At 36.2% G+C, this 14,416-nt stretch overlaps 1 protein-coding gene across 1 annotated transcript in view; it reads right to left on the bottom strand.

Annotated features, from left to right (window-relative positions):
• Window positions 1-327: 327 nt before the first annotated feature.
• The window catches only part of cracr2b (calcium release activated channel regulator 2B), a 48,966-nt gene continuing 34,877 nt past the window's right edge, over window positions 328-14,416 (bottom strand). The window contains exons 12-18 of the mRNA XM_056451993.1: window positions 12,723-12,852; window positions 11,342-11,468; window positions 8,291-8,372; window positions 5,061-5,175; window positions 2,847-2,957; window positions 2,685-2,761; window positions 328-962 (exon numbers count right to left, since the gene is read on the bottom strand). Coding sequence (XP_056307968.1) covers window positions 878-962; window positions 2,685-2,761; window positions 2,847-2,957; window positions 5,061-5,175; window positions 8,291-8,372; window positions 11,342-11,468; window positions 12,723-12,852 — 727 coding nt within the window. The 3' untranslated portion in view covers window positions 328-877. The remainder of the gene's footprint in view (window positions 963-2,684; window positions 2,762-2,846; window positions 2,958-5,060; window positions 5,176-8,290; window positions 8,373-11,341; window positions 11,469-12,722; window positions 12,853-14,416) is intronic.

Genomic DNA, 14,416 nt, shown 5'->3' with positions numbered 1-14,416 from the left:
GTGAAATTTACCCAGAATACAAAGCCGTAGTACAGTATGTTCAACACAGTAATATTAATTGCTCCAGTCCCAAAACGTAGTATTTATGTACTGTATTTAAATAGAAAACTGCTTATGTATACACACACACACACACACACACACACACACACACACGCGCACACACACACACACACACACACACACACACACACACACACGCACACATTTAATTGGCTTTTCCGAAAAAAGGCCTACAAATACTAATAAAATATTAATAACAATACAATCATATTATAATACTAATAGTAATATAAATAAAAATACATAAATATTTGAAGGGTTTAAGTCGTAAACATTTTCAGAAATCAATTTTTTTTGCAGTTGAACACTTCAATTCTCAATGTAAACACGTGATTTCAGGAAAATTACTTAAAAAGCTCCAGTAATTTCAATATATCATGTTTATCATGTGTGTGTGTGTGTGTGCGTGTGTTTGTGCGTGCGTGCGTGCGTGCGTGCGTGCATGTGAGTGTGTGTGTGTATTTTTACAATTGTAAGCCCAACATAAAACATGAGATTTTTAAAAATGAATTATTAAATTAATTGAGTTAACTCTTAATTTCTAATTGTAACATCAGACAAGGATGCTATGCTATTTGTCAATAAAAACGTTTAAATAAGCACTAGATATGTCTAGTTTTTGTAACAAGTTGCTGTTTTAAAGTCAAGAAAATTAAATAATTAAGATAATAACTTTAACTGAATAATAACTTTAACTGAATGATATCTTGGTTAGAAGATCTAGTTCTTAAATCTTATGAATATTTACAGTATACACTTTTACGTAAATTCTTCTTTAGCGTCTAGTCTTTTACGTAAATTAATATTCATGAGTTTATTTGCAGCAGCGCCCTCCATTGGCTGAGGCATCCAGGCGGAGCGCAGACTGGCACTGCTTGTCCTGCTGAGAGGCGAGTAATCTAAAACAGAGAGAATTCAACAGTTTTACCTCAGATTTGTATTTTTATATTTGATTTCACATTTTTTTTTTGTATTAATATTTAAATGTGATTAAATTCTATAAATTAATATTGACTTTTTATTTCATGTACTCCACTAAAAAAGTGTTTTGATAAAAGAGGTTTCTCTTTTGATCCCAAAATAAAACAGTTTTTTAATGTAGTTTCATAAACGTAAATAATATCAAATTAATTCCATTAAAATTGTTGCTGTTTTCATCATCAATAAATAGTTATTTTTTTTAAATTACATTATTTATTGTTATTATTATAATTTTTTTAATTGCTTAGAAAATAGACAATTATAATAATATATTCAGCAAATTCATTCATTCATTTTCTTTTTCAGCTTAGTCCTTTTATTAATTAACGGCCGCCACAGCGGAATGAACCACCAACTTATCCAGCATATGTTTACACAGTGGATGCCCTTCCAGCAGCACAGTGGTGCAGTAGGTAGTGCTGTCGCCTCACAGCAAGAAGGTCGCTGGTTTGAGTCCCGGCTGGACCAGTTGGCATTTCTGTGTGGAGTTTGCATGTTCTCCCTGCGTTCGTGTGGGTTTCCTCCGGGTGCTCCGGTCTCCCCCACAGTCCAAAGACATGCAGTACAGGTGAATTGGGTAAGCTAAACTGTTTAAAGTGTATGAGTGTGAGTGAGTGTGTATGGATGATTCCCAGTGATGGGTTGCAGCTGGAAGGGCATTCGCTGCATAAAACGTGCTGGATAAGTTGGCGGTTCATTCCGCTGTGGCGACCCCGGATTAATAAAGGGACTAAGCCAAAAAGAAAATGAATGAATGCCCTTCCAGCTGCAACCCAGCACTGGGAAACACCCATACACTCTTATTCACACACTCATACACTACAGCCAATTTAGTTTCTTCAATTTCCCTATAGCACATGTGTTTGGACTGTGGGGGAAACCGGAGCACCCGGAGGAAACCCATGCCAACACGAGGAGAACATGCAAACTCCACACAGAAACGCCAACTGGTCCAGCCGGGACTCGAACCAGTGACCTTCTGGCTGTGAGGCGATCATGCTACCCACTGACGCCCTATTCAGCAAATATTAGCTATTATTTTAATCCAGTTTCAGAATTCAACATTATTATTATTATTTTTCAAGAGTTCACACTTAGATATTGTTTGACAACTGTTAGCAGGTTTGGCATGCTGTCCCGGGAGAGAACCCTGAGCTCAGAGATAGGTGAGCCCAGGGCTCCCGCCTGGTCCATAGAGCATGTGAGGGGAGTACGAGATCAGGTGGTTCTCGAGAGCTCCCCGTGGTAAAGGAGGAGAAGGGGTGGATGGGGGGTTTCTTCGGAAAACGAAGAGAGTAGTTCTAATTAGGCTACTTATAGTGAGTTTGGATTAATCTGATTGGCTAACTAATGATTATAGATAGGTGACCAGCTGCAGTCAATCATATCACGTGCTCCTCTGGAAATTAGTTTGTGAAACTTCACTAAATATATGTTATTACGTTTTAATTATTGATATAAATTATTATATTTAATATATTATAGTTATTATCATCACCATTATTATTCTGTTCTGCAAAAGAGGGGCATTTCTATTATAATCACGAAATAAAAAAAGCTGAATGTCTTAACTTTCATGAATATGATGAAATTATTATTTATTTATTGCTATTTTTTAATGATGAAATATGACTTCACACCTGGTCAGGTGCGTCATGGCCTCTTCCACCTGATGTCCAGTCTTAGCGCTGCACTCGTAGAACTCGGCCTGGTACTGCTGTAACACACACACCATCAGAACTCATTATACACACGCACACACACACACCGGCGCATGCAAATGAGCTGAGATGAGTGCAAACCTCCGCCAGCTTGTGTCCCTGTGCTCCACTGACCTCCCTCCTGTCTGCGCTCGCCGCCACGTCTGTCTTATTACCCAATAACATCAGACACGCCCCCTCTGCCATCCTGTCCTGTCAATCACACACACACAGACATTCCCACAAGATCAAACATTACTGGTATTGCTATAGTTGTGGGGACCAATATGGTTAATCCCATAAACCAATCACAGGCACAAACACAAACAGATTACAGCACATGCTAAACAGCCACTCACAGACCGGTATGCAAATCAGCATAAGCACACCTGTATGCAAATTAGGCTGTGCTGCATTACATGATCAGCCCTACTTGTAATGTAAGTTGCCCTTCCAGCTGCAACCCAGTACTGGGAAACATCCATACACACTCATTCACACACACACATACACTATGGCCAATTTCATATTCATTCATTTTCCTTCGGCTTACTCGCTTTATTCACCAGGGGTCACCACAGCGGAATGAATCGCCAACTATTCCAGCATATGTTTAACAAAGTGGATGCCCTTCCAGCTGCAACCCAGTACTAGGAAACACCCATACACACTCATGCACACACACACATACACTATGGCCAATTTTGTCATTTATTCATTTTCCTTCAGCTTAGTCCCTTTAATCACCAGGGGTCACCACAGCGGAATGAACCGCCAACTTATTCAGCATATGTTTAACAAAGTGGATGCCCTTCCAGTCGCAACCTAGTAGTGGGAAACAGCCATAGACACTCATTCACACACACACATACACTATGGCCAATTTCACATCATTCATTCATTTTCCTTCAGCTTAGTCCCTTTATTAACCACAGCAGAATAAACCGCCAACTATTCCAGCATAAGTTTTAGGCAGCGGATACCCTTCCTGCTGCAACCCAGTACTGGGAAACATCCATACAAACTCATTCACACACATACACTGTGGCCAATTTCATATCATTCATTCATTTTCCTTCGGCTTAGTCGCTTTATTCACAAGGGGTCACCACAGCGGAATGAATCGCCAACTATTCCAGCATATGTTTAACAAAGTCGATGCCCTTCCAGTCGCAACCCAGTAGTGGGAAACAGCCATAGACACTCATTCACACACACACATACACTATGGCCAATTTCACGTCATTCATTCATTTTCCTTCAGCTTAGTCCCTTTATTCACCAGGGGGTCACCACAGTGGAATGAACAGCCAACTATATCAGCATGTGTTTCCGGGAAGCACCCATATGCATCTACACACACACATACACTATGGCCAATTTAGTTTAGTCAATTCACCTGTGTTTGGGCTGTGGGGGAAACTGCAGCACCCAGAGGAAACCCACGTCAACACGGGGACCTTCTTGCTGTGAGGCGACAGTGCTAACCACTGAGCCACCGTGCCACCATTATTATTTAAAACAAATGAATGAATCACGTTAGATATACACAATCGAAAGGTAGCTTAATTAAGAAATGTTGTATTTGATTTGTATTGAACATATATTTCACTCACTTTTTTTCAGAGGTTGCATCTGAACTGTTATTTATATATATTTACAGTTTAATACATTTCAGTTATAATCGTTTATTGAAGAGCAAAAAGAGTCTGGTTACCAACGTTCTTCACAACATATTTAAACAACACGAAGGTAAATAAATGATGACAGCATTTTCAGTTTGGTGTGAACTATCCCCTTTTTTGTTGATATAGAGCAGTGTTTCCCAACCCTGTTCCCGGAGGCACACCAACAGTACATATTTTGGATGTCTCCCTTTTCTGACCCATTAACTTCAGGTGTTGGAGTCTCTTCTGATGTTATGATAAGTTGATTCAGGTGTGTTTGATTAGGGAGAGGTTGAAAATGTGTACTGTTGGTGTGCCTTCAGGAACATGGTTGGGAAACACTGATATAGAAATATGATTTTTTTACCTTGTGTTTACTCCTGCAAAAATAACCATAGTTTTGCTCCACTAACATTAGTTCAACCAGGGTATTTGTATTAAAACTTTAGTTATACAAATGATAATAAATCTTACACATGTATTTATGAATACTACACATTAACTATAATAAACCATGGTTCATCTTTAAATATTTGTAAAAACTAAGACTGTTTTTAGTTTGACTGAGATTAAACTTTCTTTCACGTTGAAATATTCAAGATCTTTCTGTTTTCAGGTGCCCAATCTAGAGCAAGCTAGGTATTTTCACCTGCACTTGATCCAACCAATGACGGACAGCCGTGAATGATGATTGATGAGTGACATCATACATAGCGATGATTCCATCTGCTTTGCGGAAATACTGCTGCGTGAGGCTGTGGAACCTGATTGGACGAAAGGTAGGTTTAATTACACATTTTAATTATTTTAACATAGGCTCTTCAGGGATCGTTGGGTTGACGGGTCTGCATTAGAAAAGTCATCCTAATAGTAGTGATATACAGTTGAAGTCAGAACTATTAGCCCCCCGGTTTATTTTTTCCCCTAATTTCTGTTTAACGGAGAGCAGATTTCTTCAACACATTTCTAATCATAATAGTTTTAATAACTCATCTCTAATAACTGATTTATTTAGTCTTTGTCATGATGACAGTAAATAATATTTGACTAGATATTCTTCAAGACACTTCTATATAGCTTAAAGTGACATCTAAATGCTTAACTAGGTTAATTAGGTTAACTAGGCAGGTTAGAGTAATTAGGCAAGTTATTGTATAACGATGGTTTGTTCTGTAGACAGTCGAAAAAATATAGCTTAAAGGGGCTCATAATATTGACCCTAAATTGATTAATACAAAATTAAAAACTGCTTTTATTCTAGCCGAAATAAAACAAATAAGACTTTCTCCAGCAGAAAAAAAATTATCAGACATACTGTGAAAATTTCCTTGCTCTGTTAAACATAATTTGGGAAATATAAAAAAAAATAATAATAATAATTCAAAAGAGGGCTAATAATTCTGACTTCAACTATATATCTAAAATACAGTTATATACATCACTATATAGTAGAATTATATACTATAAAATGATTTGTAGTACTAGTATTATGTACACACTAAGAAATTGTGAAATTCTGCTGAAACGTTAGTTAAAAAACGTCTTTTTAACGTTTTTTCAACGTTTTTTTCAACGTTTTTTAAACATAATCATTTAATATTTTTTTTTTGTCATGACAGTACATAATATTTTACTAGTTATTTTGCAAGATATAGTATTTAAAGTGTAATTTAATGGCTTAAATAGGTTAATTGGATTAATTGGCAAGTTATGTTAAATAGGAAAGTCATTGGACAACAGTGGTTTGTTTCTGTAGCCAATCAAAAAATCTGAAGGGGTCTAATAATATTGACCTTAAAAATTATATATATAAAAAAAATGTAAAAACAGATTTTATTCCAGCTAAAATGAAAATATAGGACTTTCTTCTGATGAAAAATATAATAGGAAATACTGTGAAAATGCTGTCCTCTGTTAAATATCACATGGGGAATATTTAAAAAATAATTACAATTTCACATGAGAGCTTAACAATTTTAGCTTCAGCTGTGAGTGAAATGGCCTTTTTAATGAGAGAAAATGTAGGATGGGAGCTGAAATCTGTTGCTATGTCATCTAAAACACATCAAAATATCCTGTTTTAGTGTTAAATGTACTGTAAAAGTAACCCAATTGCATAGGAAAATCATGGACTTGGCAACCATGATCTGAGGTTCAACAAATAACAACACAGGCTCATTGTGAATAGGTACCCCTGTGTACATTTCTGGAGAGCGCAAATTATGTAGCCAGAGGAACAGATGGATGCATTTCATCTATAAAATGAACACCTCTGTTTCTTTTCACGCTACCAGCTGACCGCTTACCTCCTTGTGGACGGCTTTTTTCGCTATTACCAGTTTTCCCAGTGGCTCGTCGCATACACCGGTGGACTTGAGATGCAGAGAGGAGTTGACCGCGATGACGGGGTTCGAGTCTGGTGAAGAACAGTTCCAGAAAGCAGGTAAAAAAAACAAAAAATAAAATAAATAAAATAAAATAATAAACAAAGTAAAAAACAGGGTGAGACTGTGGTAAGATCTGAAAACGTGGTAAAAATCATGCGGTTTTTGAAAACACTGTCGGTTGGGTTTGGCGAAGGGGGTGGGTCTGATGGATTTACCCAGGCATGAATGACACTTGCAAGAATAATTTGAGGTCTGAAAAAGCGTACACAGCGGCCTCTGGTGGATTCATGAAAACAAAAACAGCAAAAAAACCTAGCTCCTGGGACATATTAATCGCTGTCTAGAAATGTATGCAGGGGTACATATCCATAATGAGCCTGAGTTGACAAATAAGCATTTTAAAAAGGTTTAAAGGGATAGTTCACCCAAAAATGACAATTTTCTCATTTTCAAGTGATTCCAAACCTGTTTGAGTTTTTTTTTTCTTATGTTAAACACTAGAGGTGTCAACGTACACTGGTCACACAGTTCGGTTTGGTTACAATTATCATGCCATATCAATTCGGTTCAATTCGATATCTCGGTGCATTGATGATGCTTTCCATACACAGTTTTATATTTTACTTCACAGGTGCTGTTCACCGATGAGTGACACTGATAAACTGCAGCAGCGCAGTGTTGCCAGATTGGGCGGTTTTGGATAGGCATTTCTGTAGGTTTTGGATAGTTTTTGGGCTGGAATCAGTCAGCTACATCTGGCAACACTGCAGCGGCGATCACACCTGATCCATTTTGAGAATGGTGGAGAAAACTCACACGCTCATGTCTGTATCCAGAAGTATCACTGTAACAGCCGAGAGGAGAGGAAAAGTCACGCAGCCGGTCAAATGAGCCACAGAGAGAGAGAGAGAGAGAGAGAGAGAGAAATAGAGTGTACTTTCATTCTGTCAATCACAGTGAAATAGGGGCTTCTGCTGTAAGTGTCAGTGAAAGACTGTCCAGAGAACACACACAGTGAAATTGTGCACAGTTTCTGCGTTTTTAAGTAGTTAGAGCATTGTAAATACTCGCACTTGCCTCCCTCGCCATAGTAAGCTACCGCGACAGAGCGCATATGAGATAAATTAAGTCTGTACACAATAACTGGTTATGATTATTACTGAACCGATAACGAATTGTCCGCGTTTGCCTCACGGTGCACCGAAGAAACAATTAATTTTGACACCCCTATTAAACACAAGTGAATTGAAAAATGTTGGAAACCAGCAGCCATTGACTTCCAAAGTATTCTTTTCCTGCCTATAGATGTCAATGGCACCTGTGTTACTAATTTTCTTCAAAATACTTTCTTTTTTGAGTTTGGATCCACTTGAGAGTCTGTAAATATTCATTTCTGGGTGAACTGTGATGTTAAAGTTGTTTTTGTAACCATAGGCTGTTTTTGAATCAGTTTATTGCTTCTATAAAACCCTTTTTTTGGGGGCCATCTGACCTCTCCTGTCCCGCGGTGTCCCACAGCTGCAGCGCCACAGGTGTGGAGTCCATCATTACACTCCTGACCTGAAAATCCATTCCTGTCAATCAAACATCACATCACGCCTCAGCACAAACAATTGTTACTTTAGAAAATACAATACTTAAAAGACTAAGACTATTGGTCAGAAAACACTTTCTTTACCTGAAATAATAATAAAAAATAAAAAAAAATCACACTAAACTAAACTTAAACAACAATCACAGAAAAACAAACTGATAAAAATAATAAGTAGCATTTTTTAAACATATATAATTTCAAAATGTATTTATTTTTCCTCTATTTTATTTATTTATTTATTTTTTCTTTATAGTAATTTAAGGTTCAGTGTTTGGGCTTCTAATAACTTGTCTTGATTGTCGTAGGCCTCTTTCAGCACGGTTTTGAATACCTATTTTTATTTGTCCATTACCATTCCTTTATTTATTTACTTTTCCCTGGCTTAATTTTACCCTAACTTAACCTTAAATACAGATTTGATTTATTGCCTTTTTAGTTGGGAAATTTGTTTTATGTATATGTATTTACCTGTGTATGTGTATATATATTAATTTATTTTTATTTATTATTTTTATTTGTTTTAGTATGTCTTTGTCATTTATTGTCACTATTGTTGTTATTGTTGGCACTATTATTAATCCTGTTATTTACCAACCTGTATATTGGTTATTACATGTATATCTATGCACTTTGCTATATGCTGACTGTCTACGGCATGTTTGTTCTGTGTTCAAAAAATACTAAATAAAAGAAAAATTTGATGGAAATTATAATAACTAGCAAAAATAATAATGACAATAGGACGACGCGGTGGTGCAGTGCATATTAATGTCACCTCACAGCAAGAAGGTTGCTGGTTCAAGCCTCGGCTGGGTTAGTTGGCATTTCTGTGTGGAGTTTGCATGTTCTCCCCGTGTTGGCGTGTGTTTCCTCCGGGTGCTCCGGTTTCCCTCACAGTCCAAAGACATGCAGTACAGGTGGTAGGCTAAATTGACCGTTGTGTTTGTGTGTGAATGAGTGTGTATGGATGTTTCCCAGTGATAGGTTGCAGCTGGAAGGGTATTCGCTGTGTAAAACATATGCTGGATAAGTTGGCGGCTCATTCCGCTGTGGCGACCACAGATTAATAAAGGGACTAAGCTAAAAGGAAATGAATGAATATTAATAGTTTTACAGAATAAATACTTACTTTCTGGCTGACGATTAAGTTCACTCATTTCCCCTATAGTGCATGTGTTTGGACTGTGGGGGAAACCGGAGCACCCGGAGGAAATCCACACAAACGCAGGGAGAACATGCAAACTCCACACAGAAATGCCAACTGGTCCAGCCGGGACTCAAACCAGCAACCTTCTTGCTGTGAGGCGACAGTGATAAAAAAGCCACCGCGCCGCCCCTTTTACAGTACAACTTTATTATTATATAAACAAGGCATGTTTAACTACTTACATGATCCTAAATATGAAGAGGTTTGTCTTCATTTTAAGTTGCATTCGTGTGGTTTTGGATTGAGTGTGTTTAAACTAATATTTAATTTGTATGACTAAGAGGTTTGCACAAGAGTTCATGTAAACTCTGCAAACATTAAAGTTTGCTTTGGAAGACACTGGATGTGTTGTTAACTCTGATACACGAGAATTACTAAAACTGAAACTGAAACTAAATATATCAAAACTAAACAGAAATGTGTTCGCATAATATAAACTAAACTAAAACTAACAATGAAACAAGCTAACACTAAACAGAAATGTGTTCGCATAATATAAACTAAACTAAAACTAACAATGAAACAAGCTAACACTAAACAGAAATGTGTTCGCGTAATATAAACTAAACTAACACTAACAATGAAACAAGCTAACACTAAACAGAAATGTGTTCGCGTAATATAAACTAAACTAAAACTAGCAATGAAATAAGCTAACACTAAACAGAAATGTGTTCGCGTAATATAAACTAAACTAAAACTAACAATGAAACAAGCTAACACTAAACAGAAATGTGTTCGCGTAATATAAACTAAACTAAAACTAGCAATGAAACAAGCTAACACTAAACAGAAATGTGTTCGCGTAATATAAACTAAACTAACAATGAAACAAGCTAACACTAAACAGAAATGTGTTCGCGTAATATAAACTAAACTAAAACTAACAATGAAACAAGCTAACACTAAACAGAAATGTGTTCGCGTAATATAAACTAAACTAAAACTAGCAATGAAATAAGCTAACACTAAACAGAAATGTGTTCGCGTAATATAAACTAAACTAAAACTAGCAATGAAACAAGCTAACACTAAACAGAAATGTGTTCGCATAATATAAACTAAACTAACAATGAAACAAGCTAACACTAAACAGAAATGTGTTCGCATAATATAAACTAAACTAAAACTAAACTGAAATTTGCAGCAAATTGTCAAATAGTATCAAAATAAACGTATAATAACTTTGCACAAACGTTATGATGTCTAAGATAGATATACAGTTGACGTCACAATTATAGCCCTCCTGTGAATTTGTTCTTCAAATATTTCCCAAATGATGTTTAACAGAGCAAGGAAATTTTCACAGTATTTCCTGTAATATTTTTTCTTCTGGAGAAAGTCTTATTGGTTTTATTTCGGCTAGAATAAAAGCATTTTTTAATTTTTTAAAACCATTTTAAGGTTAATATTATTAGCCCCCTTAAGCTATATTTGTTTTGCATTGTCTCCAGAACAAACCACTGTTATACAATGACTTGCCTAATTACCCTAATTTTACCCTAATTATTTAAGCCTTTAAATGTCACTTTAAGCTGAATACTAGTGTCTTGAAAATGTCTAGTCTAATATTATTTACTGTCATCATGGCAAAATAAATCAGTTATTAGAGATGAGTTATTAAAACTATTATGATTAGAAATGTGTTGAGGAAATCTGCTCTCTGTTAAACGGGGGGAAATTATACAAGGAGGCTAATAATTCTGACGTCAAGTGTAATTAGCCAAACTTTATCATCTCACCCACAGTGGAGGCCAGGTTATTGGGGAAGTGACCGCTACAGTACTGATGGATGAAGGAGCTCTTTCCCACCGCGGAGTTTCCCAAAAACACCACCTTAAACACACGTTGGGGATCACAAACCGCGCTCTACAGGAGGAAGAAGAGAGAAAGTTTTTCCCGGCAAGTCAAACGATACAACAAGCAGGTAAATATTTGATTAAGAGCATCGATTAATGAACAGAACACACCCAGGCCTGCACAAATAAGCAGTTTTCAATGGAAACAAACATACAGACAAGTTCAGTTAGACACAATTATTCGTCCTCCTGTGAAATTTGAATTCTCAATCATTTTAGTAGAGATGTTTAACAGCAAGGACTTTTTCTACTATGTTTTTTCTTCTGGAGACAGTTTTTTTTTAGTTTGCAATTAAATTTAAGCAGTTTCCAACTTTAAAAACAAATCTTTATACTTAAAGTCAAAATTTCTGTTCTTTTTCCAATATTTCCAAATTATGTTAAACAGATTCAGGAAATTTTCACAGTATGTCTGATAATATTTTTTCTTCTGGAGAAAGTCTGATTTGTTTTATTTCAGCTAGGATATAAGCAGTTCTTATTTTTTTAAACCATTTTAAGGTCAATATTATTAGCCCCCTTAAGCTAATATTTTTTTCAATAGTCTACAGCAGCGTTTCCCAACCCTGTTCCTGGAGGCAGTACATATTTTGTATGTCTCCCTTTTCTGACTCATTAACTTCAGGTGTTGGAGTCTCTTCTGATGTTATGATAAGATGATTCAGGTGTGTTTGATTAGGGAGAGGTTGAAAATGTGAACTGTTGGTGTGCCTTCAGGAACAGGGTTGGGAAAGACTGGTCTACAGAACACACCACTGTTATACAATGACTTGCCTAATTACCCTGACTTGCCTAATTAACCTAATTAAGCCTTTAAATGTCAATTTAAGTCGAATACCAGTATCTTGAAAAATATCTAGTAAATTGCACTTGCAAAATAGCTAGTAAAATATTATGTACTTCCATCATGGCTAAAGAAATGAGTTATTAGAAATGAGATATTAAACTTTTTATGTTTAAAAATGTGTTGGAAAGTCGGCCCAATAGCCTAGTGGTTAGCGCGTCGACATATGGTGCAGTAGCACGTCAGGGCGTCACGAGTTCGAATCCCGGCACGAGGACATTTCCCTACCCCCCTCTCTCTCTCCGACTTCGCTTCCTGTCCTAAATACTGTCCTATCTAATAAAGGCAAAATAGCCAAAAAATAAATCTTTAAAAAAAAAAAATGTGTTGGAAAAAAAACTTTCTTTCTTGAACATCATTTGGGAAAATGTGAAATGAATTGAAAAAAATAACTGAGGCTGATAATTTTGCTGTGAGTACCGTGGATTTCTCTGTGTGGTGTTTCGGTTCGTCTTCTCTCTGTTCAGATATAGAGAGTCTTTTCGGACGTGAATCTGCTAGACAGGCGTCTGAATCTTCAGGCTCTTCACTTGGGTTTTCCGTTAGCTGCCTGAGAATAAAGAATACACAGTAATTATACAGTAATTATACACTGAAAAAATTATTAATTGGATTTACTATATATTTTTAAGGTACTGTTGAAATCAGAACTAATAAACCCCCTTTAAAATTTCATGTCTAACAGAGCAAGGAAATTTTCACAGTATGTCTGATGATATTTTTTCTTCTGGGGAAAGTCTTTTTTTTATTTCGGCTAGAATAAAAGCAGTTTTTATTTTATTTAAATACATTTTAAGGTCAATATTATTAGCCCCTTTAAGATTATTTTTTTCTGATAGTCTGCAGAACAAACCATCGTTATACAATAACTTGCCTAATTACCCTAACCTGCCTAGTTAACCTAATTACCCTAGTTAAGCCTTTAAATGTCACTTTAAGCTGTATAGAAGTGTCTTGATAAATATCTAGTCAAATATTATTTACTGTCATCATGGCAAAGATAAACAAATCAGTTATTAGAGATGAGTTATTAAAACTATCCTGTTTAGAAATGTGTTGAAGAAATCTGCTCTTTGTTAAACAGAAATTGAGGAAAAATATAAACAGGGGGGCTAATAATTCTGTCTTCAACTGTAAGTAGTTGCAAACAATTTATTTTGGGTGAATTTAAGCAAATGAAATGTAGTAATGTTCAACTTAATTTCTGTGTGTAAATTCAGCCCATAGATTTTTGTTTACAAAAAAACTAGTAAAGCCAGTGAATCTTTTCAGTGTACACTCACTGGCCACTTAGGTACATCAGTCTGGATTTCTGTATTGGTTTTATAGAAAACAGGGAAATGACAAAGATGATTTAATATGTTGTGTGTGCACTGCATAGAGAAGTATTATAACAGAAGCATAAAATGTGTTTATCATTATAAAACACACTGCTTCTTCTCCATGTGATCACGAGCTGAAGAACCGGAAGCGGTGGACTGTGGCATAATAAAAGCTCCGCTGCTTTAGTGCTATGGTACACTTGTCTCTCATCAGCCATATGCATGGGGACTTGAATAAACCCATTCAGGCACTTCTGGTGAACTGTCATACCACGATAATCTTCACTGCCACATTGAAGATACAATAAAAAGTGAGTCTCAGACGGGGCAAGAAGCACTGCACTGGACATTTACTTTACCACAGTATTTTCAATGGAAATTCTGCTCTGCACTAGCATTTAAACTGATTTTCATCCTGTTTTACACTTGAACAATACAGTTAATGCTTACCTCTATTTAACGGACTATATTTTAATTAAATTACATTATTGATGCTATAAAAGGAACCTTAAGACCTTTCACTGGAAGTTTATTGGTGGCTGAAAAACACTTGCTGTGCATATTGTTTCAGCGCTCTTGTTTCGCAGTGTTGAATACTTTAGCTCATCCATCAACAAGATTTCTACAGGAGTCCCATAGTAAAATGAAATAGACCACAACTCCCATGATTCCACATTCAGTCACAGCGTCATCAAACTCCAGCTTTGTTTGTTGCAAATACACACCCTCTAGTGGCGAAAATTACACACTGCCTTTAAGATTTTTTCTATTTGCAGCACTAAAGGAAAGCTC

This window comes from Danio aesculapii, chromosome 25, assembly GCF_903798145.1.
Source record: "Danio aesculapii chromosome 25, fDanAes4.1, whole genome shotgun sequence".
In the NCBI taxonomy this organism is placed as follows: Eukaryota; Metazoa; Chordata; class Actinopteri; order Cypriniformes; family Danionidae; genus Danio; species Danio aesculapii.
Note: the sequence above shows the minus strand (reverse complement) of the source record. Positions and strands in the feature narration are given on the sequence as shown.